At 36.7% G+C, this 21465-nt stretch overlaps 8 protein-coding genes across 9 annotated transcripts; 3 read left to right on the top strand and 5 right to left on the bottom strand.

Annotated features, from left to right (window-relative positions):
- Positions 1-170: 170 nt before the first annotated feature.
- On the top strand, positions 171-2815 carry LOC9312748. Its single transcript, XM_002878419.2, has 4 exons — positions 171-1123; positions 1205-1597; positions 1680-2159; positions 2239-2815. The coding sequence occupies exons 1-4, from the start codon at positions 554-556 to the stop codon at positions 2746-2748; spliced, it is 1953 nt and encodes a 650-aa protein (XP_002878465.2). The 5' UTR covers positions 171-553; the 3' UTR covers positions 2749-2815.
- LOC9312747 (transmembrane protein 205) lies at positions 2794-3909 on the bottom strand. The gene is made up of 3 exons (XM_021024189.1): positions 3588-3909; positions 3290-3509; positions 2794-3201 (listed from the first exon to the last, which is right to left on the bottom strand). Exons 1-3 carry the CDS (start codon positions 3791-3793, stop codon positions 2986-2988), a joined length of 642 nt encoding a protein of 213 aa, XP_020879848.1. The 5' UTR covers positions 3794-3909; the 3' UTR covers positions 2794-2985.
- Positions 3910-5767: 1858 nt separating this feature from the next.
- On the bottom strand, positions 5768-8202 carry LOC9312746. Its single transcript, XM_021024188.1, has 3 exons — positions 7783-8202; positions 7264-7673; positions 5768-7014 (listed from the first exon to the last, which is right to left on the bottom strand). Exons 1-3 carry the CDS (start codon positions 7840-7842, stop codon positions 5829-5831), a joined length of 1656 nt encoding a protein of 551 aa, XP_020879847.1. The 5' UTR covers positions 7843-8202; the 3' UTR covers positions 5768-5828.
- A 3565-nt stretch (positions 8203-11767) lies between these two features.
- LOC9312745 (GTP-binding protein SAR1A) lies at positions 11768-13313 on the bottom strand. Its single transcript, XM_002876631.2, has 3 exons — positions 13101-13313; positions 12857-12988; positions 11768-12267 (listed from the first exon to the last, which is right to left on the bottom strand). Exons 1-3 carry the CDS (start codon positions 13227-13229, stop codon positions 11947-11949), a joined length of 582 nt encoding a protein of 193 aa, XP_002876677.1. The 5' UTR covers positions 13230-13313; the 3' UTR covers positions 11768-11946.
- Positions 13314-13925: 612 nt separating this feature from the next.
- On the bottom strand, positions 13926-15201 carry LOC9314533 (universal stress protein PHOS32). Its single transcript, XM_021026785.1, has 4 exons — positions 14820-15201; positions 14608-14717; positions 14237-14355; positions 13926-14156 (listed from the first exon to the last, which is right to left on the bottom strand). The coding sequence occupies exons 1-4, from the start codon at positions 14989-14991 to the stop codon at positions 14069-14071; spliced, it is 489 nt and encodes a 162-aa protein (XP_020882444.1). The 5' UTR covers positions 14992-15201; the 3' UTR covers positions 13926-14068.
- Positions 15202-15819: 618 nt separating this feature from the next.
- Positions 15820-18401, top strand: LOC9314532 (pentatricopeptide repeat-containing protein At3g62470, mitochondrial). Of its 2 annotated transcripts, XR_002331848.1 has the most exons (2): positions 15820-17767; positions 18319-18401. XR_002331848.1 is itself a non-coding variant. In XM_021025290.1 (1 exon), the coding sequence occupies exon 1, from the start codon at positions 15877-15879 to the stop codon at positions 17704-17706; it is 1830 nt and encodes a 609-aa protein (XP_020880949.1). In that variant the 5' UTR covers positions 15820-15876; the 3' UTR covers positions 17707-17991. The 2 variants fall into 2 exon arrangements, 1 of the variants encoding a protein (XP_020880949.1); XM_021025290.1 differs by lacking the exon at positions 18319-18401 and having other exon boundaries at positions 15820-17991.
- LOC9314531 lies at positions 18282-19317 on the top strand. Its single transcript, XM_002878417.2, is given in 2 exon segments — positions 18282-18554; positions 18656-19317. Coding segments are annotated over 2 exon segments (702 nt in total). The 5' UTR covers positions 18282-18286; the 3' UTR covers positions 19090-19317.
- A 1258-nt stretch (positions 19318-20575) lies between these two features.
- Positions 20576-21458, bottom strand: LOC9314530. Its single transcript, XM_002876629.2, has 2 exons — positions 21208-21458; positions 20576-20959 (listed from the first exon to the last, which is right to left on the bottom strand). The coding sequence occupies exons 1-2, from the start codon at positions 21305-21307 to the stop codon at positions 20835-20837; spliced, it is 225 nt and encodes a 74-aa protein (XP_002876675.1). The 5' UTR covers positions 21308-21458; the 3' UTR covers positions 20576-20834.
- Positions 21459-21465: the final 7 nt, after the last annotated feature.

Raw genomic sequence — 21465 nt, 5'->3', positions numbered from 1 at the left:
ATGTAATGAAAACACTCGTGTCTCTTTTAATTAGGCGATGAAGTTAGGTTTTAGTTGTTGCGATGAAACTAATAAAGTCCAACAATATCGAGCACCTGATTTTGTTCCAAGAAACGTGGGAGACACAACAAGTTGTCAAGTTCTTAGGCGCATTCATGTTCCACGTGTCTTCTATATAGCTCTACCCAGAAAGATCCCTTAAAATATTAATTGCTCCAAAATTGTGAGCTTTATAAAATTAATCGTAATTGAAATCAATCCAGCAAATAATTGTTAACATTCGAGAGAATAATGAAGTTGATACGGGGGCATCCATTAAGGCGTGTTAAAGTTGGTTCACCAGCTTTCTAACACACATCCATCGCTATCAAAGGAAGATTTGATCGGACGAGGAAGCTGAGAAGATACCAAAAAACGACAACAGATTCATTCAAACTTGCACGCCAACGCCGGATTATTCCCGGTGTATACGTATTTTATACGGGTCTATTTACTCCATTAACGAAGAAGAAGAGGAAATTTGAAGGAAAGAGTTTTGGTTAAGTGTTGTTAAATGGAGGGTGTTTTCTTAAAAATGTCGGTGCAAGGAGTTGTATCTCCGATGATTCCGGTGGGGCCTTCTTCTTTCATACGCGCCATCGGAGGCTCTGTTGAGGAGAAATCAACGGCTGGTTCTCTGCCGCGTTGGGTTTCACGTCGACGTCCTCGTCCGCTTGAGTTTCTTCGGATCGGTGGTAAGAGAGATGAGAAGGGACCGGTAAGAGACGACGCCGCCGTTTTGTTGGAGAGAGAGGAGCGGGTCGGAAACGATAACGGAAACTGGGTTTTGAAAATTTTGGAAGTTGGATCAATCTGGAAAGGGAAGAGACAACGATCAGGTGGCGGTGGAGAAGAGGACGACGAAGAGCAAGTTACTGAATCGAAGAATGACAAGGAAGATTTATGTGAGGAATGCGATTTCTGCAGGGTCGATGATGATGATGATGAAGAAGAAAAGGAGGAGACTGTGTTTGGTAGAGAAGAGTTCTCTGAGATGTTAAGCAAAGTTCCTGTTGAAGATGCTCAGATCTTTGCCAAATTGTCGTTTTTGGGGAATTTGGCTTATTCAATCCCTAAAATCAAGGTGAATTTGACATGATTGAAACCAAAAACCTCAATTCTCTGTTTCTGAATTTTATCCTTATTGGTTTTGACATTGTTGCAGCCTGATAATCTGTTGAAATATCAGAAACTGAGATTCGTTACTTCCTCAATTGAGAAGAGAACGAGTCTTAAGGTTGAAGAGAACAACAATGGCGAGGAAGAGGAGGAGAAGAAGAAGCTTATTAACCCAGCTGTTGCTTACAGAATCGCTGCTTCTGCTGCTTCTCGTCTCTTTTCCCATTCTAAGTCTGTGCTTCCTTTTGGATCATCTAAACGTCAAGACAACGAAGAAGCTTCTCTATTGGCAACTGCTGATTCAGTTACGGCAGTCGTGGCAGCCAAAGAGGAAGTTAAACAGGCGGTCGCCGATGATCTCAAATCAAACCGTTCACCGCCTTGTGAGTGGTTTGTCTGTGATGATGATAAAAGTGGCACCAGGTTCTTCTTTATTCAGGTAATTTGTGATTAGAGTCTTTGATTGGTCTGACATTTGCCAAAAGATGGATAGCTTAAGAAAGGAACTCAATACTTTGCAGGGATCAGATTCACTGGCCTCATGGCAAGCTAACCTTCTGTTCGAGCCTGTTCCATTTGAGGACCTTGATGTGCTTGTTCACAGAGGCATATACGAAGCAGCAAAAGGACTATACGAACAGATGTTACCGGAAGTTCATGCCCACCTCAATTCCCGTGGCAGGCACCGTGCTTTTCTCAGGTTTAGCGGACATTCTCTAGGCGGAAGCCTGTCACTGTTAGTGAACCTCATGCTTCTGATCCGAGGTCAAGTCCCGGCTTCTTCTCTGCTCCCGGTGATCACTTTTGGTTCACCATGCATCATGTGCGGAGGTGATAGGCTTCTTCAGAAACTTGGTTTGCCTAAGAGTCATCTTCTCGGAATCTCAATGCATAGAGATATTGTTCCCCGAGCATTCTCCTGCAATTACCCTAACCGAGCCGCAAATATTCTCAAGGCATTGAATGGAAACTTCAGGAACCATCCTTGTCTGAATAACCAGGTAACATGTGAAAACATCTTAAGCTGCTTGCTTCAGATCATTGTTTCTTGGCTTACTCTGTTTGCCTTCTTTCCTGCAGAATGTATTGTATTCTCCAATGGGGAAGCTTCTAATTCTGCAACCATCCGAGAGATTCTCTCCCCCACATCCTCTGCTTCCTCCCGGAAGTGGTATCTATCTCTTAACATCTAAGAATACGGATGAAACAGAGAAAAGTTTAAGGGCTGCAAAGAGTGTCTTCTTTAACTCACCACACCCCCTAGAGATTCTCAGTGATCGTCGTTCTTACGGGTCAGAAGGAAAAATCAAAAGAAACCATGACATGAGCTCTTACCTGAAGGCCTTGAGGCATGTGATTCGGAAGGAACTGAAGCAGATAAAGGCTGAGCGGGATCAATGGCGGCGCAAGTTCTTTATTATAAACATTTTATTTACTGGGAGAGATTCTTTGAAACTCATAACAAGATTTGTGGCATCAAGGAGTAGTCAACTAGTGATCATCTTCTTTCTCCCAATTAGATTGTTAATTATGAATGTCTATGGTGTGGTCTTTCACCATTCACAAGCACATTTTAGTTTCTTCAAGTGAAGCGTAGGCCTATTCTGTAATAGAATCTATCACACACATCAATAATTTTCAGAAAAGACAGCAACTATCTTAGTATAAGAGAAAAAGGGATAACAAATTCTTTCATGATTTCACTCTTTGGAGTCTTGTCCAACTGACAGAATCTTACAAAGGGATTGGCGACGAAATGCAAGAGATTTATTCAGTAAGGGGGGCATAAAAGATCAGACCTTTGTGAAAAGATGAGTATTGAGGAAACTAAAGATTCAACTTCCCTGCTAGATACCAAGAATGCATAGCAAGGCTGCCAAATGAGAAAATGTTAGCAAGCGATGACAACCCGTGAATCATTCCAAACTTCTTGTTCATGGCAGCTAGCTTAGGGATGGTCTTTGCCTTTTCTCTGTTCTTGGACCAACCAACTTCATCTCCAATGTTGTTTTCTCTCTCTACTTTGTGCCTTTCCTTCATCATCTACATACACCAAAGCAAGGCCATGATTGGTTCATAAGTCATCTTGTATGCATTGTTCTATGCAATTGGAGGAACTGGGCACACTTACATTGATGGTCATGGGAGTGAAGACAAACAAATTGGTGAGATTGAAAGCAAAAGCGGATAGGAGAAAGCCTAGCTGATACTTGTCGACAGTAGAAGATGACTTCCATGGATGCAAATAACCAAAAGCAGAGAGTGAAATTGCGCAGCAAGAACCAACCAAAGTGAAGTAAGCTGGAAACATCTTGCTCTGAAGATTACCAAACTGATGCCTCGGTAAATTCCTTTAGAGAGAAAGAAATCAATCACACAGAATCCAATTCCACCAAATTGAAGAAGAGGATTGAGAGAGAGATGCGTACTTGAACATGATGATTCCTCCGATGAAGGTAGCCCAGAGAGCAGCTCCCCAAGCTGTGGCGAAACTGAGTAGATGAGCTAGCTTCAGGAATATCGAAAGCTTCTCCGAATTCTCTCCATTCGACAGCGATCCGAATGTCTCCGGAGAGAATATAACTCCGACGGCTAAGAACGCCAACGCTGCTATGAAACTGGTATACCAACCCATCGCCGATGATTGTTTTCCGATCACTCTTTCTCGAATTTGGTAGCTGAGACCAGAAGACGCGACACGTTTTCTTAACGTCGAATTGAGTTTGGGTTAGGTAGTTGCCATCTGCATTGACTAAAGTACCCCTTGACTTGCACAAATTCATTTTGCTTGAAACATCATTTGTTTTGTTTGGGCCAAAGAACCATTATAGGTGTTCGGTCCATTATCCACAATCGAAGTCTTTTTCTGCCAACAAGGCAACAATATTAGGCATGGAAACTTGAACCGAACCGAGATTTGGACAAATTGAATCGTTCGTTTGTTTTCGTCTTTGTGACCATTATTCTAACCCCTTTTTTTTCACCCACTAAAATTGCAAACCACTGTAATAATATCATCGTAATGTCTTGTTTTGCTGCTGGTATGGTAGGTATTAGATATTTGATTTGGCTAAAAAGAATACTCATTATTCTAAACATCGTGTATTTAGAAAAGGCCGATCTTATTCACATTTTGAATATTCTACAGGTATTCAGTATTGGTTGTTGGATAACTATGACATGTTCAACAGCCATGCTTGTAAGTTGTATTGTAACTTGTAAGGTACTTCAGATCTGAAAACTCGATCTAATTTCTGTCCTCCACTAAATATAATATAGTATATTAGTTAATACGAGCTTGTTTTTGTTGGCTCGAGATGCGTTCTTTATCATGGAAAATAAAATACTTCCATCTCTCTTCTTCTGACCAAAGTCGAGTACCTTACTGTCCTTTATGTTATTCCTACTTTTCCATCGATTTTTATAAAAACTTTTTTTTTCACAATTTGAATACGATATTTTAATACAAAAAAAAAAGTATAAAATAAGTACTAATAAGTACCGATGATAAGCTCACATGGATACACGCTGACATCATCATATTCATATACCTCTGGCCACGACTGATCCTCTTTCCAATGTCTCCAACATCCTATACATCACGTGCTTCTTTTATTTTAACTTTTCCACCCTCAACTTTATTTTTTTTCTTAATTCGACCACATTCACCCAACTCAAGCTCAAGATGTACCAATTCTCTCTTACGATGATGTTATCAAGATATAACTATTACCAAACAAATTTGTTTTTTTCACGTATTATATAGGTTAATTTATCAAATCCTGTTCTTGTACAAGAGTAAATTATTTATTAAAGATTTCAAAATGAATAGATTAATAGAAATACAGAAAGATTCTTCCTTCATTTTTACATATTTCACCAATTTTTGGAAATAAACGAAAAACGAGATATGTACATGGACTTGTTATAGTCAAAATATGTATTCTATAGAGTGATGGTGATGTTAATTTAATAAGTAGGTGGCATAGTATTCCCTGTGGCATTTGTTGAAAACATAATAAGTATTCCCTGTGGTGGTGTTCTATGATAATTCTGAAACCCAAATGTGAAAATGGCTTATAATAATAATTGCATAGAAGATTTTAAGAGTTGTCTCTCGTATTTTAAATTTAGCAGGGAAGAATGCTTGACCAAACCGAACCAAACTTCGAAATATGGTCAAGATTCTAAGAAATTTAATTAATCGATTGGTTGACAATCGAATAAAAATCAACGACCCATCTGATATCTATACTAGTATTACTCAAACTGTATCATTCTTTTATTTTATCTTACGACCTGATTAATCCATCACCTATACCAATAAATGGCATCCAAAACTTTGTAGATAAGGATTCCTCGAAATATTAATTTCTTGTGTCAGACTCGTTTATCCATTTTAATCGGACAAATCTAAGAGGAACACCGGTTAGCAAATTAAAATATTCAGTTATCCGATTAGTATTCATATGTGTGTCACACACTAACACTTCTAATGGAAAAAATGGTAATTTTCACAACTTTGATTTTATATTCGACAAGTAAAGCATTTTCTGCACAGAAATAAAGAGAAAGTAGGAGAAACTCAAAGGAGACGAATATTTTAAAGTGACAAAAAATTCTCAAGTGGAATTAAAAAGTCTTACTTATACACAAACTATAATTCTCGGTTAACAACTGATTGCATCGTATTTCATTGGAATCGGTTGGTTAAAACCGGTTCGAGATAATAAACTCCCAACGGCGGCAAGATCTCGGCAGAAAACTCCTTGAAACGCGTTTGAATTTCCCGGTTTAATATCTACGAAACCGGTTATCTTTATTGTACCGGGATTTTCAACCGGTTCGTGCTCTTCAACCGTTTTCGTTGACGTTTGAGTCAACGCCATCATCTTCTTCCTCTGTTCCTCCTCTGCTATCGTGGCCGTCAAAACTGAATAACCTCTCTGAATCAATCGGTAAAGCAACAAAGAGGACATCTTCGCTCGATCTTTAACGGAACTAATCTCGTTCTGATCGAAGAAATCGCAGCGTTCGATGAATGCTAAAGCCTTGTCAGGTTTATGCCTGAGACAGAGCAAGAGATTTGCTCGATCAAGCTCCGATCTCGTGCAACCTCGTCTAACTCCGACCAATCCGTAATAATCAACGTCACCGATTTCTCCATTCGCGATTTTTGCTTTCAGTTTCTTCGATTTCGTCGTTAATTCGCATAATTTTCCCGGAATTTCTCTGTATTTCACATTGTGTCGTTTCCACGGTGGTCCGGGAAGTTTCCGATCACGTAAGATGGTGTTGTAGAGTATCTTCAAGTGCTCTAAATCGTGAAGCGAATCCGGTAGACACCGAACTGTTTCCAAAAGAGCGGCTCTAGTCTCCAACGCGTGAATGCACGACGGCTCAAGAGCTAAGGTTTTGTTACAATCGGCGATCGCTTCCGCGATTTTCCCGGCGGATTTATAAGCGGCGGCGCGGTGCATATAGCAATCGGCGAGGAATCCTTGTGGCGCGGGACGACGACGACCGTCGAGGATTTTGGAGAAGTGACGGATGGAGTCGGAGAATAGTCCAGCGTCAAAGGCGGCGAAACCGGCGGCGCGACGACGGAGGAGATTTTTTGTGTGAGCGAGAAGGTTAGTGACGGTTTCGCATTCGGAGAGTTTGCGTGGAGGATAAGCATAAGAGGATGATGATGATGATGATGATTCGGAGAGGAGGAGAGAGACGCTATCATCTGCCAAGCTTACACTTAAACGGCGGAACTCGGCGGTTGCGAGGCGTTTTCCGGTTTGAAGAAGAATCAATGCGTCCTCCATTAATCCTAGGTGGCAACAAGCTTGTCCTAAAACAACATATCTGAAAAATTCCAACAAAATAAAAACAATAAATAATTATTATTTTCAAAAACTACACTCATATTGGTCTATAAAAAGAAAAAGAATTATCAAACAAAAATTAATTTGATGTTTATTAGCATTAATATTTTACAACAATAGAATGACAGAAAATGCAATTTCGAAAAGAATAATTCAGTAAACGTACCATTTTCCTAAAAATAAATCACTTTAATTTACTGAAAACGAGGAAATAATAAAGGAAAATTACCTCCATTGTTTATCTTTATCGCGATTTTTACAAATCCCAGCCATAATTTTATTTTTCAAGTCAGAAACAGAGAAGCACTTGAAGGAGGAGTCACGGCGAGGAGATGAGTTGGAGAGAAGTTTCCGGGAGAGCTGAGCAGAGGAGGAAGAGAAAGAGCTGCCTTCGTATGAATAAGATCCATCTTCCTCGTTCACGGTGAGCTTGAGGCTTGGAATATAATCTTGAAGCATATTAACTACATCTTTGAAGCGACGAAGAAAAAGCAAAGATCTGGCTTTAAGTTCTAACGCAGTTTCCGAACGCGGCGATATTGATAACGCCGCGTCTAGTAAATGAATGGCTGAAGCAACGTCGTTTTGCTCCTCACTCGACATTAAAGACCTTGCGTCCTGAATGTACTTGTCAACAATCTGGAAGATATAAAAAACAAGTTAATGTCTTTTGAGTGAATGATCATTACCCGTTATAGAGATTATCGAAATATTGAAGAAAGATTAGTGATATGGAGGTCTTATTTACCTTCTTGTGAGTGAACCACCAATGCTTCTTGTCGCCGTTAAGGACAGGATAAACCGCCATTGTTGTTGCAGAGTAGTCTAAAGAAGGTTTTGATATTCGCTGATTTGGGTCAATATATAGATCAAACTATCCAAAGTTCTTTGCTTCTTCTCCTCCAAGATTTGAGAAAAGAGAGAGAAGTGTTGTTTTATAAAGAAACAGAGAGAAGGAAACAGAGCAGTATAGGGGAGAGAGAGAGAGCAATGACAGCTTTGACCTGAGAGAAAAGTTGTGATCCTTCAACTTAAATTAGCTGGCACCATTTCTCCTTTTATATATTCTCTTGCTATATATATAGCCTACGTTTATCAATCTCGCGTAATAATAATATCTCATCTAATTACTCTTTTATCTTATTAGCTAATCTCAATCATATCTCTTGTAATTACTCTTAACCTTATTAGATAGTTCATCAGTCATATATGTACAATCTCTTCGTGAATAATATACGTCTTCCTATATATATATTCTCTTATCTCTCTTCAATGAGTGTAGTCTGCATTATCTACTTAGGCAAGGTAATTTTGGACTAATTATTCTAATATTCCTTAGTTTCAATTCTAACCTTAATAAAGTTTTGGATTCGTATATTTGATTCATTTATGTTTTTTTTTGGTAAAATTAAAATTTATTTCTGTTTATAACGAATCAAATCATATCTTTTTAGTATAGCATTAGTGACATGTTTAAACATAAATTTTTATCTTTTTAAGTATAAACTAAGATATTTTACCATAAAACCACGATTACGAAACTTTTAACACAGCTGATTAAAAATAGTAGACTTTGTAATTTATATACATCATTGTGATTTGTCATATTCTGAAATCGTCATAGTATGACGAATGATTGCATTATTCCATCACCCATCTCTTGAGTAATCATGTTCAATTATTTCTTACTATATACTTCAAGTTTCATTTTCTTCATCAGATTCTCTGGCTATTATTGTTTTTCCAAAAATGAAAATTTAGAATGGAGCCTAAAATATAATCATAATGAGATGTTGGCCATGCCAAGAATTTCTTAATAGTGCATGTTAAAGCTTTTGATAATTTATATACGAGTTTCAGTTATTTCTAGATACATCCATACATGTTATGTGCTTCAGTGATGAATAATTAACCTTTTCCAATTTTATACCATCGTGAAATTACGTAATTAATTTAATCGGGGCACGTCTTGTTATTAATGTTTCTAAGAAAACAGCATGCTATTGCGAATCATGTAGAATTTTGTATGGTCTAAAATCAATGCAATGTCAACATGTATGTAGCAAAAAACATATGGTCCGTATTAAAAAAAAAAAGATATATGGTCTGAAAACAATATGCAATGTCTAAATATCCAACCTTTTTTTTCATAGGATTCTTAAATAAAATAAAAATTACTCCATCCGTTTCGTTTCGTTTTAGTTGTCGTTTAAGGTTTTCTCACACAAATTAAGAAAAACAATAAATTTTCTGTTTTATCCTTTACTAATATATCTTATAAATTTTTTCATTGGTCAAAACATTAAAACAATAGGGATAATACTAGAATTTTTACCAAACATTTGCATTGAAAACCTAAAACGACAACTATTACGAAACAAAATTTAAGTCTTAAAACGACAACTAAAACGAATCGAAGAGAGTATATAGCAAGGGACGGTTAGCCTTTATTATTGGGAACTGAATATAACAGCAATAATAATAATGCAGCTCGTAGAATGATTATATTATAGGTACAACTTCCTTCCACATTTTTTTGGATTTATAGGCAATCTATGTGTATTGCCTACAATTTATAACCTAATTGTTAATCATTCAAAATATAATATCGATCTTTAACTATGTATTACATTTTTCTATTCTCCCTTGTATAACATGAAAATAATAAGTCAAAAATACAGTTTTCTCTTTAGAACTATTATATACTAATGTGTGTATATAGTATAGTACAAATTAAAAGATAGGCTCGAGCATTAAATAGTTGATGATACTATACACACAGTACACACCATGCCATTGGTCGAGACAATTATGCCAGGATGGCTTGAGTTAACAAACTCTAGAAAGAAAGACGATTACGTGTTGATGAAAAAAAAAAAAAAAAAAAAAGACGATTACGTGTTAATTGTAGTTAACTAGTGTTAAGTTAAATATTCGGTTTAAAAGTGGGTCTACTTAAGAGCAACTGTCCCCATTCTATAAACATGTTAGCATCTTAAGAGGCACACCATGACGGCTTATATATGAATATATCATACATATAACATGTACATACATACTTCATATTTTCTATTATATATATTTCGTTAAATTCCTTCTATCATAAATTTTTATGTTTTGGTTTCTAAATTTAATTTTTATAAGTTATATAGTACTTTATATAGGAATGCATATAGTCCAACTAAACCCAAAAATTATTCGGAAAATCATAAAATAATAAGCTTTCTACAAGTGAACGTCCAAAAATATTGTACAAAACACTTTCACTATTGGGTGTTTTGACATTGCAACATGATTGCATTGTCTATACTCTACGGTGACTTTTACCGAGACATGGCTTTATATAGAACCAAATAAGTGTCAAAGTTGGCGCAAATATTAAGATAGGAATCTATAGTATAATCGAGTATTACTAGTTGTATAATTAGCGTCATTATTGAATTTCAAGTATTGAGTACAAAATAAAGAATCTTGCGTTGGGCATCAAACCAATCATCTAGTTTTGCTCAAATGCATACGATAGAGACCTCTTTTGGATCCAAAAGCTTTGGGTTTTGAACAAAAAACTGAAACCAATCAAATAAAAGTCAGATAGCTCAGAGGAAGGCACGTGTTCTTGGCTTAGATATCACGTGGGAATGAGTAATCCATGTGCATCTCTTTACCCCAAATACCAACTTTAATAGTTCCTATAACTTTTTTTTTCTTCAATAGTTCCTATAACTTTTGTTTTCTCCACGTTTAACAAATTTAACCGAGAACCGGTTTGATTTTTAATATTTGGATTGTTATATATATATATTTTTTTTTTCATTCAAGACAAAAACTTACATCAAATTATTCATTTGGTCACATATTCATGCTTAGTGTATTTCATTGGAAATAGAACCAGTCTCTAGATCGGCTGTGCTTTGCTGAAAAGGGGCGAATAATAAAAAGAAACAGCAATGAAAACAGAACAGCAAAAAAACTGTAACAACGAATCTATCCAAAAGGGAAATTTTAATAACAAATAATAGAACTAATAAGTTCAAAAACTGTTGATTGTTTAGCTTTGGACCACGTAGACAAGAATCAATCCAAAGGAGAAATTCTGCAAAAGTTATAAAAAGGGAAAGTGTGCACCTAATAATTTTTATTCAGATATATATCTATATTTGCATCGTCCATAGACATACATATTGAGCTGCAAAATCTTGAGTCACAAAATCTACTAATATATTAGCCTTATTATGTTGCGATTTGAACGTTTCAAAGCGGCTGATATCAAGGACGCATTGTGACTTGTGACGTTGTGAGTCGTGCTCAAAACCATGTATTTTTTTTTTCTTTTGCTCTCTCAAATTTTATATAGTATAAATTTTTTAATTGTGAACTATATCAAGTAATGAGATTAAATACATAGTTATCCATAGATTTCTTTGTGTTCGTTCACAATACCTAGAGAAAAAAAGAAAAACAGACATAATGATAAGTTCACAAAGAGACATAACACATGTAAAACAATATACGTACACTCATTATGGTACATCTAAGTGTCAAATTGATTGGTCTTCAGTGTAGGACATTGTGATTGTTAAATGTCAAACTCGATTCACATGGGGTTTTTCTCTACAATACATTATTAAAGTAAAAGTCTTCATCTTTCGAATTTTCAGAAAAAGCTAAGAGACAGCCATTGCTTAAGCCCCACACAGGTACATAGTCACAGACAAATGGGTTCACACTTTTCATAGGATTCAAGTTTGGTCTGTATACACTAAATCTATAATCTAAAAGGCGTCAAAAATAGAAATCTTGCTGTATACACACATTCACATATTTCATTTGAATCGTAATCATACATATAGATATCATAACAAGTAGATAGATACCAATCACATTGTATAGATAGATAAGACTTATAATTGATCTAGTCGATATATTGAGAAACCCATTTAAATCCTTCGCCGTAACCCATCTTTCTGACAATGCTGCACATGAACACCTCAAGGGGACGAACATTTGTTCCAGCTAAATTCACTTTACCTTTCCCAGTGGTGAAATTGGTGAGGCCTAGATGATAACGCAACTCGTCTTCTGATGCGGCGTAAGGAATGTCGATTTTGTTTCCAAGAACGAGGAAAGGGACAGTTGCTAGGGATTCATCAGAGAGAAGAGCGTCAAGCTCTTTCTTTGATTCTGCAAACCTCTCTTTGTCATATGCATCCACTAGGTATACCACTGCATCAACCTAATAAGAGACAATAATCAAGTTACAAACTTGAAGACAGAATTCGAACAGGGTAGCTAATAGGTTGACACCACAGTTCATTCATTGGAATCATTAGCTATGAGAATGTACATCACAAGAGACCACATGGTGTGATGCTAACAGTAAGATTAGTCTATAGTTATGCAATCTTCTAATTCTCAACCTTCACATACATACCAATCACCATGTCGTTTCAAACTATCATCTGTAAATTTGTTTCTTTGCAAATATAATCCATCGGACTAAGGAACATAGTATGAGTAGTACACAGCATAAGCTTACTAGGTACACATAACCAGCATAATGTAATCACAGGACCTCATGCTGCAATAATCATAAGGGAATTGTTACATTCGAAACTTCAAATTGGAGTTAATCATGATATCACCGTGTCATTGAAGATTTCACTTCACCTCTATCATCTCAAACTACTGTTTCTTTGGCACAGGGACGATTGAAATCTATAGCTTAGAGTGTACATAAAACTATAGCAGATGAAATTCTGACAAGACTTGCTAATTGATTGACCTAAAAATCCAAACAATACAAAGAACAAAGAAGATCACACCTTAGCATAGTAGTCCTTCCAGACTCTACGAGCAATCTGATGACCTCCCAAATCGAAAGCTTTGAACTTGATTTTGCCGATACTTAGTTCTTCAGATGTCGGATGCTGTGTCGGCTGATGCTGGACCAGTCTCTGAAACCAAAATCAAACGATGATCGATGGCTCAAACTTTGATTCGATCACGCTAAGTAACAGAAACAAGATTCTAGACAGCGATTACTCATCTGATTCGAAGAAAACGAACCTCGTCCTTTAACATGTGAAGCAAGGTGGTTTTGCCGGCGTTGTCGAGACCTAGAAACAGAATCTTCGCTTCTTTCTGCCATAATCCCAGAGTTGCCAGAACTCCATAGAACCAATCCACCAGGAACATCGCTTCTTCTTCTCTCTCGTCAGATTGAAGATTTTCACGCAGCTTCGCACTCGGAAACGACAAATATGTAAATTGGTTTCTTTTTTCTTTTTGTTGTGTGTGAAGGTGAAGCTAAAAAGGTAAAAACGGCATCGTTTGAATATGAGTGTGTTGTTGACTGGGTGAGTAACAGATATACATTGGGCCTTCAGGCCTTGTTTGAAATTTGAAGCGAACAATAATTGTAGTAGTGACTTTAATCTAGACATCTAAATTTCAGATATTCAAATATCCCTATTTTGATGTTTTAGAATTTACACATATATTAAGAAACAATCATGATTTAATTATTTGATAATTTTTTCTTTTTATTAATTTTTTTAATAGTTTTTTTAAAAATTATTTGATAAGTTTTTCTTTTTAAAACAGTTAATTATTTATAATCATTACGTCTTAAAATCTACGATTTGTTAAAAATAATTAATAAAAATCCAATAAAAAGCTAGAAAATTAATCTTTATGGAACAAACCTAAAACACTAAAACATCCAACTTTGAAGAATAGAGGGAGTATGATTCTTTTCATTCTATACGTTGACGAAAATTTGTTACATTAGTTTAACTTTGGCGGTGTACTAACTAACCATACTAAATATAAAATCGCTAAATTAATTGGATGAGTCCACCAGTTTTAAATCAGCAAAAATATTCGCAAAATTTGTTCAAATCATTTTTCATCATATTCCGTCATTACTATTTAGACCCGTTGTGTATTTTATTATTGCAATATACGAAGATTTAAATGTTACATCAGTTCTTTCGAAACATATACACAATCACAAGAGTTATAGTATATGAGCTTTAATTATCTTCAGGTTGCTTCTTGACAATAATCACAGGACACTTGACTCGTTTGGCGCAATACTCGCTCACACTCCCTAGCAAAGCCCTATCAATTACACCAAACCATATCAAACAACCATTATATCAAAATATTATTTTTGTCCTATAATAAGATTGAAGCCTTACCTTTTGAAGAAACCATAGTCATGAGTGCCCATTACTAACATATTAGCTCTAAGTTTCTCAACTGCCTTGCATATAACTTCCTTAGCATCTCCTCTTCCAATTCGTCTTTCTATATTAATCTGCATATCAAATCGCACATTAATTTACTCCTCCTTGATTTTTTTTCGTCAAATCTCTTTGAAAACAGCCATATATCGCTAATCGAATGTTTCTTTTGGTATTAAATATTGTTCCTAATTAATATAGGTTGTCGTAAGAACCTTTTTTTTTGTGCTAAACCAATTGAAAATAAATAGATTAACTCATAACTACTTGATTAAATTCACTTTCTAATAATTTGTCAGTTTCTTGAAATATAGAAATAAGCTTACATCGGACTCATAATCTTGGTACACGGTTCGAGATCGAGCCATGACCGATTCCACGAGCTCGTATTCATACTTCTTCAAAGCTGCAACCGGGTCTCCGGTCACTATAAACCCTGGAAATCGACCAAACAAAATCTATAACTAAAGTGAACGAATATTAATTAATGAGGGTAGTTAATCAAAAGATATTAATCGTGAAATAATGAAGACTAAACCTGCGGCGTCAAGGGAAGAGTAAACGGGAAGAGGGGGCTTTACGTAGAGGAGGATGAGTGTATTATTGGAACCATACGGAAAAAGATTGTCAAGACTCCATGAAAGAGCTTCCATGCTCTCTTCGCTTTCGTCCACTGCTACTACTATCATTCTCTCCTTTGTTTCCTCCATTTCTTTACCTTTCTAAAAAAAATACTGATTTCTTTTGCTTTCAATTATTAGAGAAGAAATATCTTATGAAGAAGGCTCGATGGAAGAAGAGATTACGATTGTGTTTCTATTTATACAACTAGCTAGGCAAAACCCACTTGATTTCCCTATTTGGAATTAAGTGTTTTTATTTAGATATTTGTAGACATTATCTCTTAAGTAATTTTTACATTAGAGACATATCTTTGGTGTTACACTTTTTGTAATGTTAAGATAAGATAACCAAATACAGAAAGACTCTCGTTTTTCTTTCAGCTGTGAGTCTTATCTACAATATGTTATATTTTTATATAAGACAAATTAATGTTTGGCAGAATTATTTCATGCTTGTGAACGAGTAGTATGTTATTATAGTATGAACTCTATATTTGTTCTAAAGAAGAAAAAGAAGTTAATATATATGAACTTAATCTGGAATCTGATTTTCCTCATATATCCCGTAGGATTACGCTATTGATTGACTGATCTTGAATTTCAGTTTTGTAATATCCGTAAACGTATACAAAGATAACGTGAACTAAGAGAAATGTATGATAGAATCAAATAAATCTAAAAATAATTGGTCCCCTAAGAAAACTTGTGAAAATATCACGACCCTAAAACGAAGATAAGATGCATACAGAGATACCTTCCAACACCTTTGATGATGATCTTGCGCTTTAATGCTCCTGGTGGACCCAATGGTTAACGAATGGGTCATCAAAGCTGTAATTTTGCGCCGCCGTTAACCAGATTAATGGGCCTTTAAAACTAAGGCCCATATAGGGAAAGAGGCTCTAATTTTGCTCCGCCGTTAATCAGTCGCTTTTCACCGACTTTGCCATTGCTAATCGCCGTCGAGCTTCCATGGCTGCTGCTCCATGGCTCTATCTCTCTATGAGAAGAAGCTCCATTAGAACTACTCACAGCTTTCAACGGCTTCATTGCCTCATCATTTGCTCTTCTTCGTTCAATTCGGATGAATTCATTTCCGGTCAAAGTCGCGTAATCGGCGGGAGAGGAGAAGGGGAAGTACGATTTTCCGCTGCTAGCTCTTTGCCATTCTCTCGTATGATTCAATCTTCTACTTATCATCCTCACCGTCAAGTTTCGTTGCCACACTCCTCTGTACAACTGCTTGACGCGAGTCTTGGTTTTAGAGGTTTCTCTAGTGGTAGTTCTGATGTTAGTGATGACGAAATTGAATCTGAATGCGATAATGATGATGATGTTGGTATTGAAATTGGGGTCAGTTGTGTTGATTCAAGTACTAATCCCGAGGAAGTAGAGAGAGTCTGCAAAGTGATCGATGAATTGTTTGCGTTAGATAGAAACATGGAAGCTGTTCTTGATGAAATGAAAGTAGAATTATCACATGATCTGATCGTAAAGGTTTTAGAACGGTTTCGACATGCTAGGAAGCCTGCGTTTAGGTTCTTCTGTTGGGCTGCAGAGAAACAAGGGTTTGCTCATGATTCAAGAACGTATAACTCCATGATGAGTATTTTAGCAAAGACTAGACAGTTTGAGACGATGGTTTCGGTTCTTGAAGAGATGGGTACGAAAGGGCTATTGACGATGGAGACATTCACTATTGCGATGAAAGCTTTCGCTGCTGCGAAAGAGAGGAAGAAAGCTGTTGGTATTTTTGAGTTGATGAAGAAGTACAAGTTTAAAATTGGTGTTGAAACCATTAATTGCTTGCTTGATAGTCTTGGCAGGGCTAAGCTTGGAAAAGAAGCTCAGGTTCTGTTTGATAAGCTGAAGGAGAGGTTTACGCCTAATATGATGACTTACACTGTTCTACTCAATGGTTGGTGCAGGGTGAGGAACTTGATAGAAGCAGCTAGAATCTGGAATGATATGATTGATCAGGGCTTGAAACCTGACATTGTAGCTCATAACGTTATGCTTGAAGGGTTATTGAGGAGTAGGAAAAAATCAGATGCGATCAAATTGTTCCATGTTATGAAATCCAAGGGACCTTGCCCTAATGTCCGTAGCTATACCATCATGATCCGTGACTTCTGCAAACAGTCGAGCATGGAAACTGCCATTGAGTACTTTGATGACATGGTTGATTCCGGGTTGCAACCTGATGCTGCGGTTTACACGTGTCTGATCACGGGGTTTGGGACTCAGAAGAAGCTGGATACTGTTTACGAACTGCTCAAGGAGATGCAAGAAAAGGGACATCCTCCGGATGGCAAAACGTATAATGCGTTGATCAAACTGATGGCGAACCAGAAAATGCCGGAACATGCCACAAGGATCTACAACAAGATGATCCAGAACGAAATTGAGCCATCGATACACACATTCAACATGATAATGAAGTCATACTTCATGGCGAGAAACTATGAGATGGGGAGTGCAGTTTGGGACGAGATGATCAAGAAAGGGATTTGTCCTGACGATAACTCCTACACGGTTTTGATCAGAGGGCTTATAGGTGAAGGGAAGTCCAGAGAGGCATGCAGATACTTAGAGGAGATGCTTGACAAAGGAATGAAAACCCCTTTGATTGATTATAACAAGTTTGCAGCTGATTTCCACAAAGGGGGACAACCGGAGATATTTGAGGAATTGGCACAGAGAGCTAAGTTCTCCGGTAAGTTTGCTGCAGCAGAGATCTTTGCGAGATGGGCTCAGATGACTAGAAGGAGATGCAAACAGAGATTCATGGAAGATTGCTAACTTGGGGGCGGGTAACTGGATCATTCAACTCGCTCACTCGGAGAAAGCATATTTTCAAATGGTTAGTTTTCGAGCCACAACTCTTACTTGAATCAAGAACATGACTTTACTAGCACAGCTTGGACTGAACTGATCACATTGGAATCTGTCAGATAGCTTTTTTGTAATTTGCTTCTATAACAATAAAATATTAATTAACAGTTGTGCACTCTAATGAAAAAATTGAGCATTCTTTCACTGAGAAAGTGAAGAAATGCAAGTAGGCCGAGAGAATAGCTTAAAACAGAGCTTAAATCGTCTGCAAATCATTTGAATACAAAACAAAGTTTTAGCAAAAGGAAGATGAAGCTGCTTAATATATAAATTATTTTGTTTTATGACGTAAGAAAAAAGAAAGAAGCTAACAATATATGAACAATTGAATTAATATTGAAAACTAAGAGAAATTTGGTTTTGGGTTATCACAAAAAAAAAAATACAAAAAAACAATTATTAGCCAAGAAAAGAGAGAGTTTGCTCTCTTATAGGGTCTAAAAGAAGGCCCATTTACAAATGGGCTTATTAGTTTAAAGGATCGTCAATGGAGGTTGGTATAATAATAGGTTTCTGTAGGTACGAAAGAAAACCCTATTTGCGCCGCATCTCTCTCGTCTTCCTTTACGCCGTCAAAACCATGTTTCTAAGTCAGTGCCGGAGCTGTAAACCTTTGCTCGAGTCTCGTCTACCTTTGCTCCGCCTCTCTCTCTCTAAATGTCTCGATCAGTCCTTCAAAACCACGGCTAGTAGCGAATACGGTAGTAAGATCCCTGATGCTCTTCTGGGACATCGACGACTAGAAGATCATAAGGCAAGCATCGATTTAGTAGCATAATATTGCCTGACAAAAAACAAGGATCCACGGATTTAGGAATGGGAACGTTCTCTGTGTCCCAGAGCACATTCTGCAAAACAAGTGTGCTTTGGGACACCGAGAAGGTTCCCATTCCAAAATCGGTGGATCTTGTTTTTTGTCAGGCAATATTATGCGTTCCCTACAAAAATGCAGTTTTTTGTATCGAGCTCAAGCGCGTACGAGAAGGTGAAGAAGAATTCAATCATTCTCCTTTTATACTTTTTGTGTACATTGTTGGGTAACTTGATCTGCGTAAAATGGTTTCAGGCTCGAAAGGAAAGGATCATTCGAGAGATATAGCTGTTTTAACTGGCATGGGGGTGTGGATTGCTGTCAATCGTGATGTATCATCATCGATAATGCCAATCTCAGATAGTATCTATGATTTTGCTGTAGACGAGTTTAAGAAGGTGAATCATTATGTTCTTTGGAAAAAACTATCAGCTAAGGGCAAGCCTATCGCCCAGACCAGAAGATACTCTAAACGTTGAGACCATATATACTTGGTTCTCTCCATGCTAATGTCCTTTTGTTCTCTGTCTAGAGGCGGCTTTATCTGTCTCTGTGTAATGAAAACATTCACGTTTCATCTTCCTTTTGTTCTAAATGTGTGTCTCTGTGTAATAAAAGTCGACGTCTCATCTTCATTTTGTTCTAAATGCATCTTCCTTTTGTTCTAAATGCGTGTCTCTGTGTAATAAAAACATGGACGTTTCATTTTCCTTTCGTTAAAACTTAAAACTCTTTTAGAAGGCTTAATTTTTTTATAAGAGCGCACAACAACTGTTGTTACTAGTATTTTCTTCCAAATCAAACGCACTCGTAACAATATTATTTAGCAAATCTGTGAATCGTTATTTTCTTAGCAAATCATTTATATTATTTGGCAAATCTGTCTCTCGTATGATTCATTGCCACACTTTCTCTAGGGTTAGTTAGTTCTGATGGTAGTGATGACGAAATTGAATCTGAATGCGACAATGATGATGAAATTGGGTTCAGTTGTGTTGAATCAAGTACTGATCCCGAAGAAGTAGCTAGAGAGTCTGCAAAGTGATTGACGTATTGTTTTGCCCTAGATAGAAACATGGAAGCTGTTGTTGATGAAATGAAACTAGATTTATCACATGATCCGATCGTTTAGGTTTTGATGATATGCATTAGGAATCTGTCAGCAAGCTTTTTTTGTGGTAAAAAAAAAATATTAATAACAGTTGTGCACTCTAATGAAATTTTTTAGCATTCTTTCTCTGAGAAAGTGAAGAAATGCAAGTAGGACGAGATGATCACGAAAGGGATTTGTCCTTACGACAACTTCTATCCGAGGGCTTATAGGTCAAGGGAAGTCTAGAGAGGCGTGTACAGAGGAGATGCTTGACAAAGGATTGAAAACTCCTTTGCTTGACAAGTTTGCTGCTGATTTTAACAGAGGAGGACAGTCAGCAATATTTGGGGAATTGCCACAGAGAGCCAAGTTCTCTGGTAAGTTTGCTGCAGTAGAGATGATATTTGTGAAGACTAGAACCAAATTCAAACATGGAAGATTGATGACTTGGGGATCTTAAGTGGATATTTCAACTCTTTTTTAATGGGTAAATGGTTGTTGGTTTTTGAGCCACAACTTTTTACTTGATTCAATAACACAGACTTAACTCCCCCAGCTTGGATAATATTGCAGCCAACACTTGAGGTTCTAATGGCTCAATGAGAACCCATTGAGAAGCATGAGGAAGCCAATATACGAATGGAGAGAACACAAGCTGTTTTATAACATGAATACAACATGTATGGTTACTTATCAAGTCCAAAACTCAAACATGTCTCTGCTCTTTGTACTATAACATTTGCCTGAACAGCAACACATTATCTGCCATATCATTGTAACATGTTACAATAGTGGGTTTATAGTTGAAACACACATAAACATATGCGTATAATGTAAACCTAAGCATACTATGAGTGATAGTAGTTGATCAAAATTTCAAAACTAGTCTTGTATTCTTTTAGATATATAACTTGTGCATACACAAGACTTAAGAATCTTTTATGGTTTGACCTTAATATATAAGCATCTCCTATCTTGGTAACATGTAAGTATATGGTCAGGAGATGCTGCACTTAGCATTTGGCAAAAATGAAATTTTGAAGTCTCAAACAGAAAGAAACTGAAGCAGCATTTGCAAAAGTTTTGAGAGTGAAATGAACCTAACGAGAATTAAAGAGCTCCTTGATTGATTTATGGGGTTTTGCTTGTTTCTGCGTCCTTGTTCCTCCAAGGATTAAGAGCTTCTCTCATGGCTTGAGCTTCAGGAGAATTTTCCAACGCCCGTCTCTCTGCTTCTATTACAGTAACCTTGTCGTCTGCAAGTTTCCGTAATTCATCGAAAGATGGAAAGTAAGAATCTTCAATATCAATAAGCATTCTTACAAGATCAGACTAGAGATTAAGTATAAAAGTCCTCATAAACCAAAAATGCTTAACATTTCTATCCAAAATCCTGTGAAATTAAACTGCTCACAGAAACCATGTCAAGCAATTTTCGATCTAGAGTTATGGAGAAAAAAACATAAAATTGAAAGCGAGAAAGAATTGAAAGATGGGAATTTACAGAAACCAGTCTTGATCATGAAGAATTCCATGCCTCCGCCGATAATGGCCGATCCAATCGCGATCTTCAAATACCAATCCAGAAATCTCGTCTTCATCATCCAGAGATACAATTTCTAAGATACTTTCCCGGTGAAGCAAAGATTTAACCCAAGATTTATGCCCGGAAGGGTTTTAGTTCACCGTGGTTGTAATTTGTTTTGATCTGCTTCTTCTTTCTTCAAAGTCTCTCTCAAATGATAACAATGTCCAAAACCCC

Source organism: Arabidopsis lyrata (assembly GCF_000004255.2).
Source record: "Arabidopsis lyrata subsp. lyrata unplaced genomic scaffold ARALYscaffold_5, whole genome shotgun sequence".
Classification (NCBI taxonomy): Eukaryota; Viridiplantae; Streptophyta; class Magnoliopsida; order Brassicales; family Brassicaceae; genus Arabidopsis; species Arabidopsis lyrata.
This window is presented reverse-complemented; position numbering and strand designations above follow the sequence as displayed.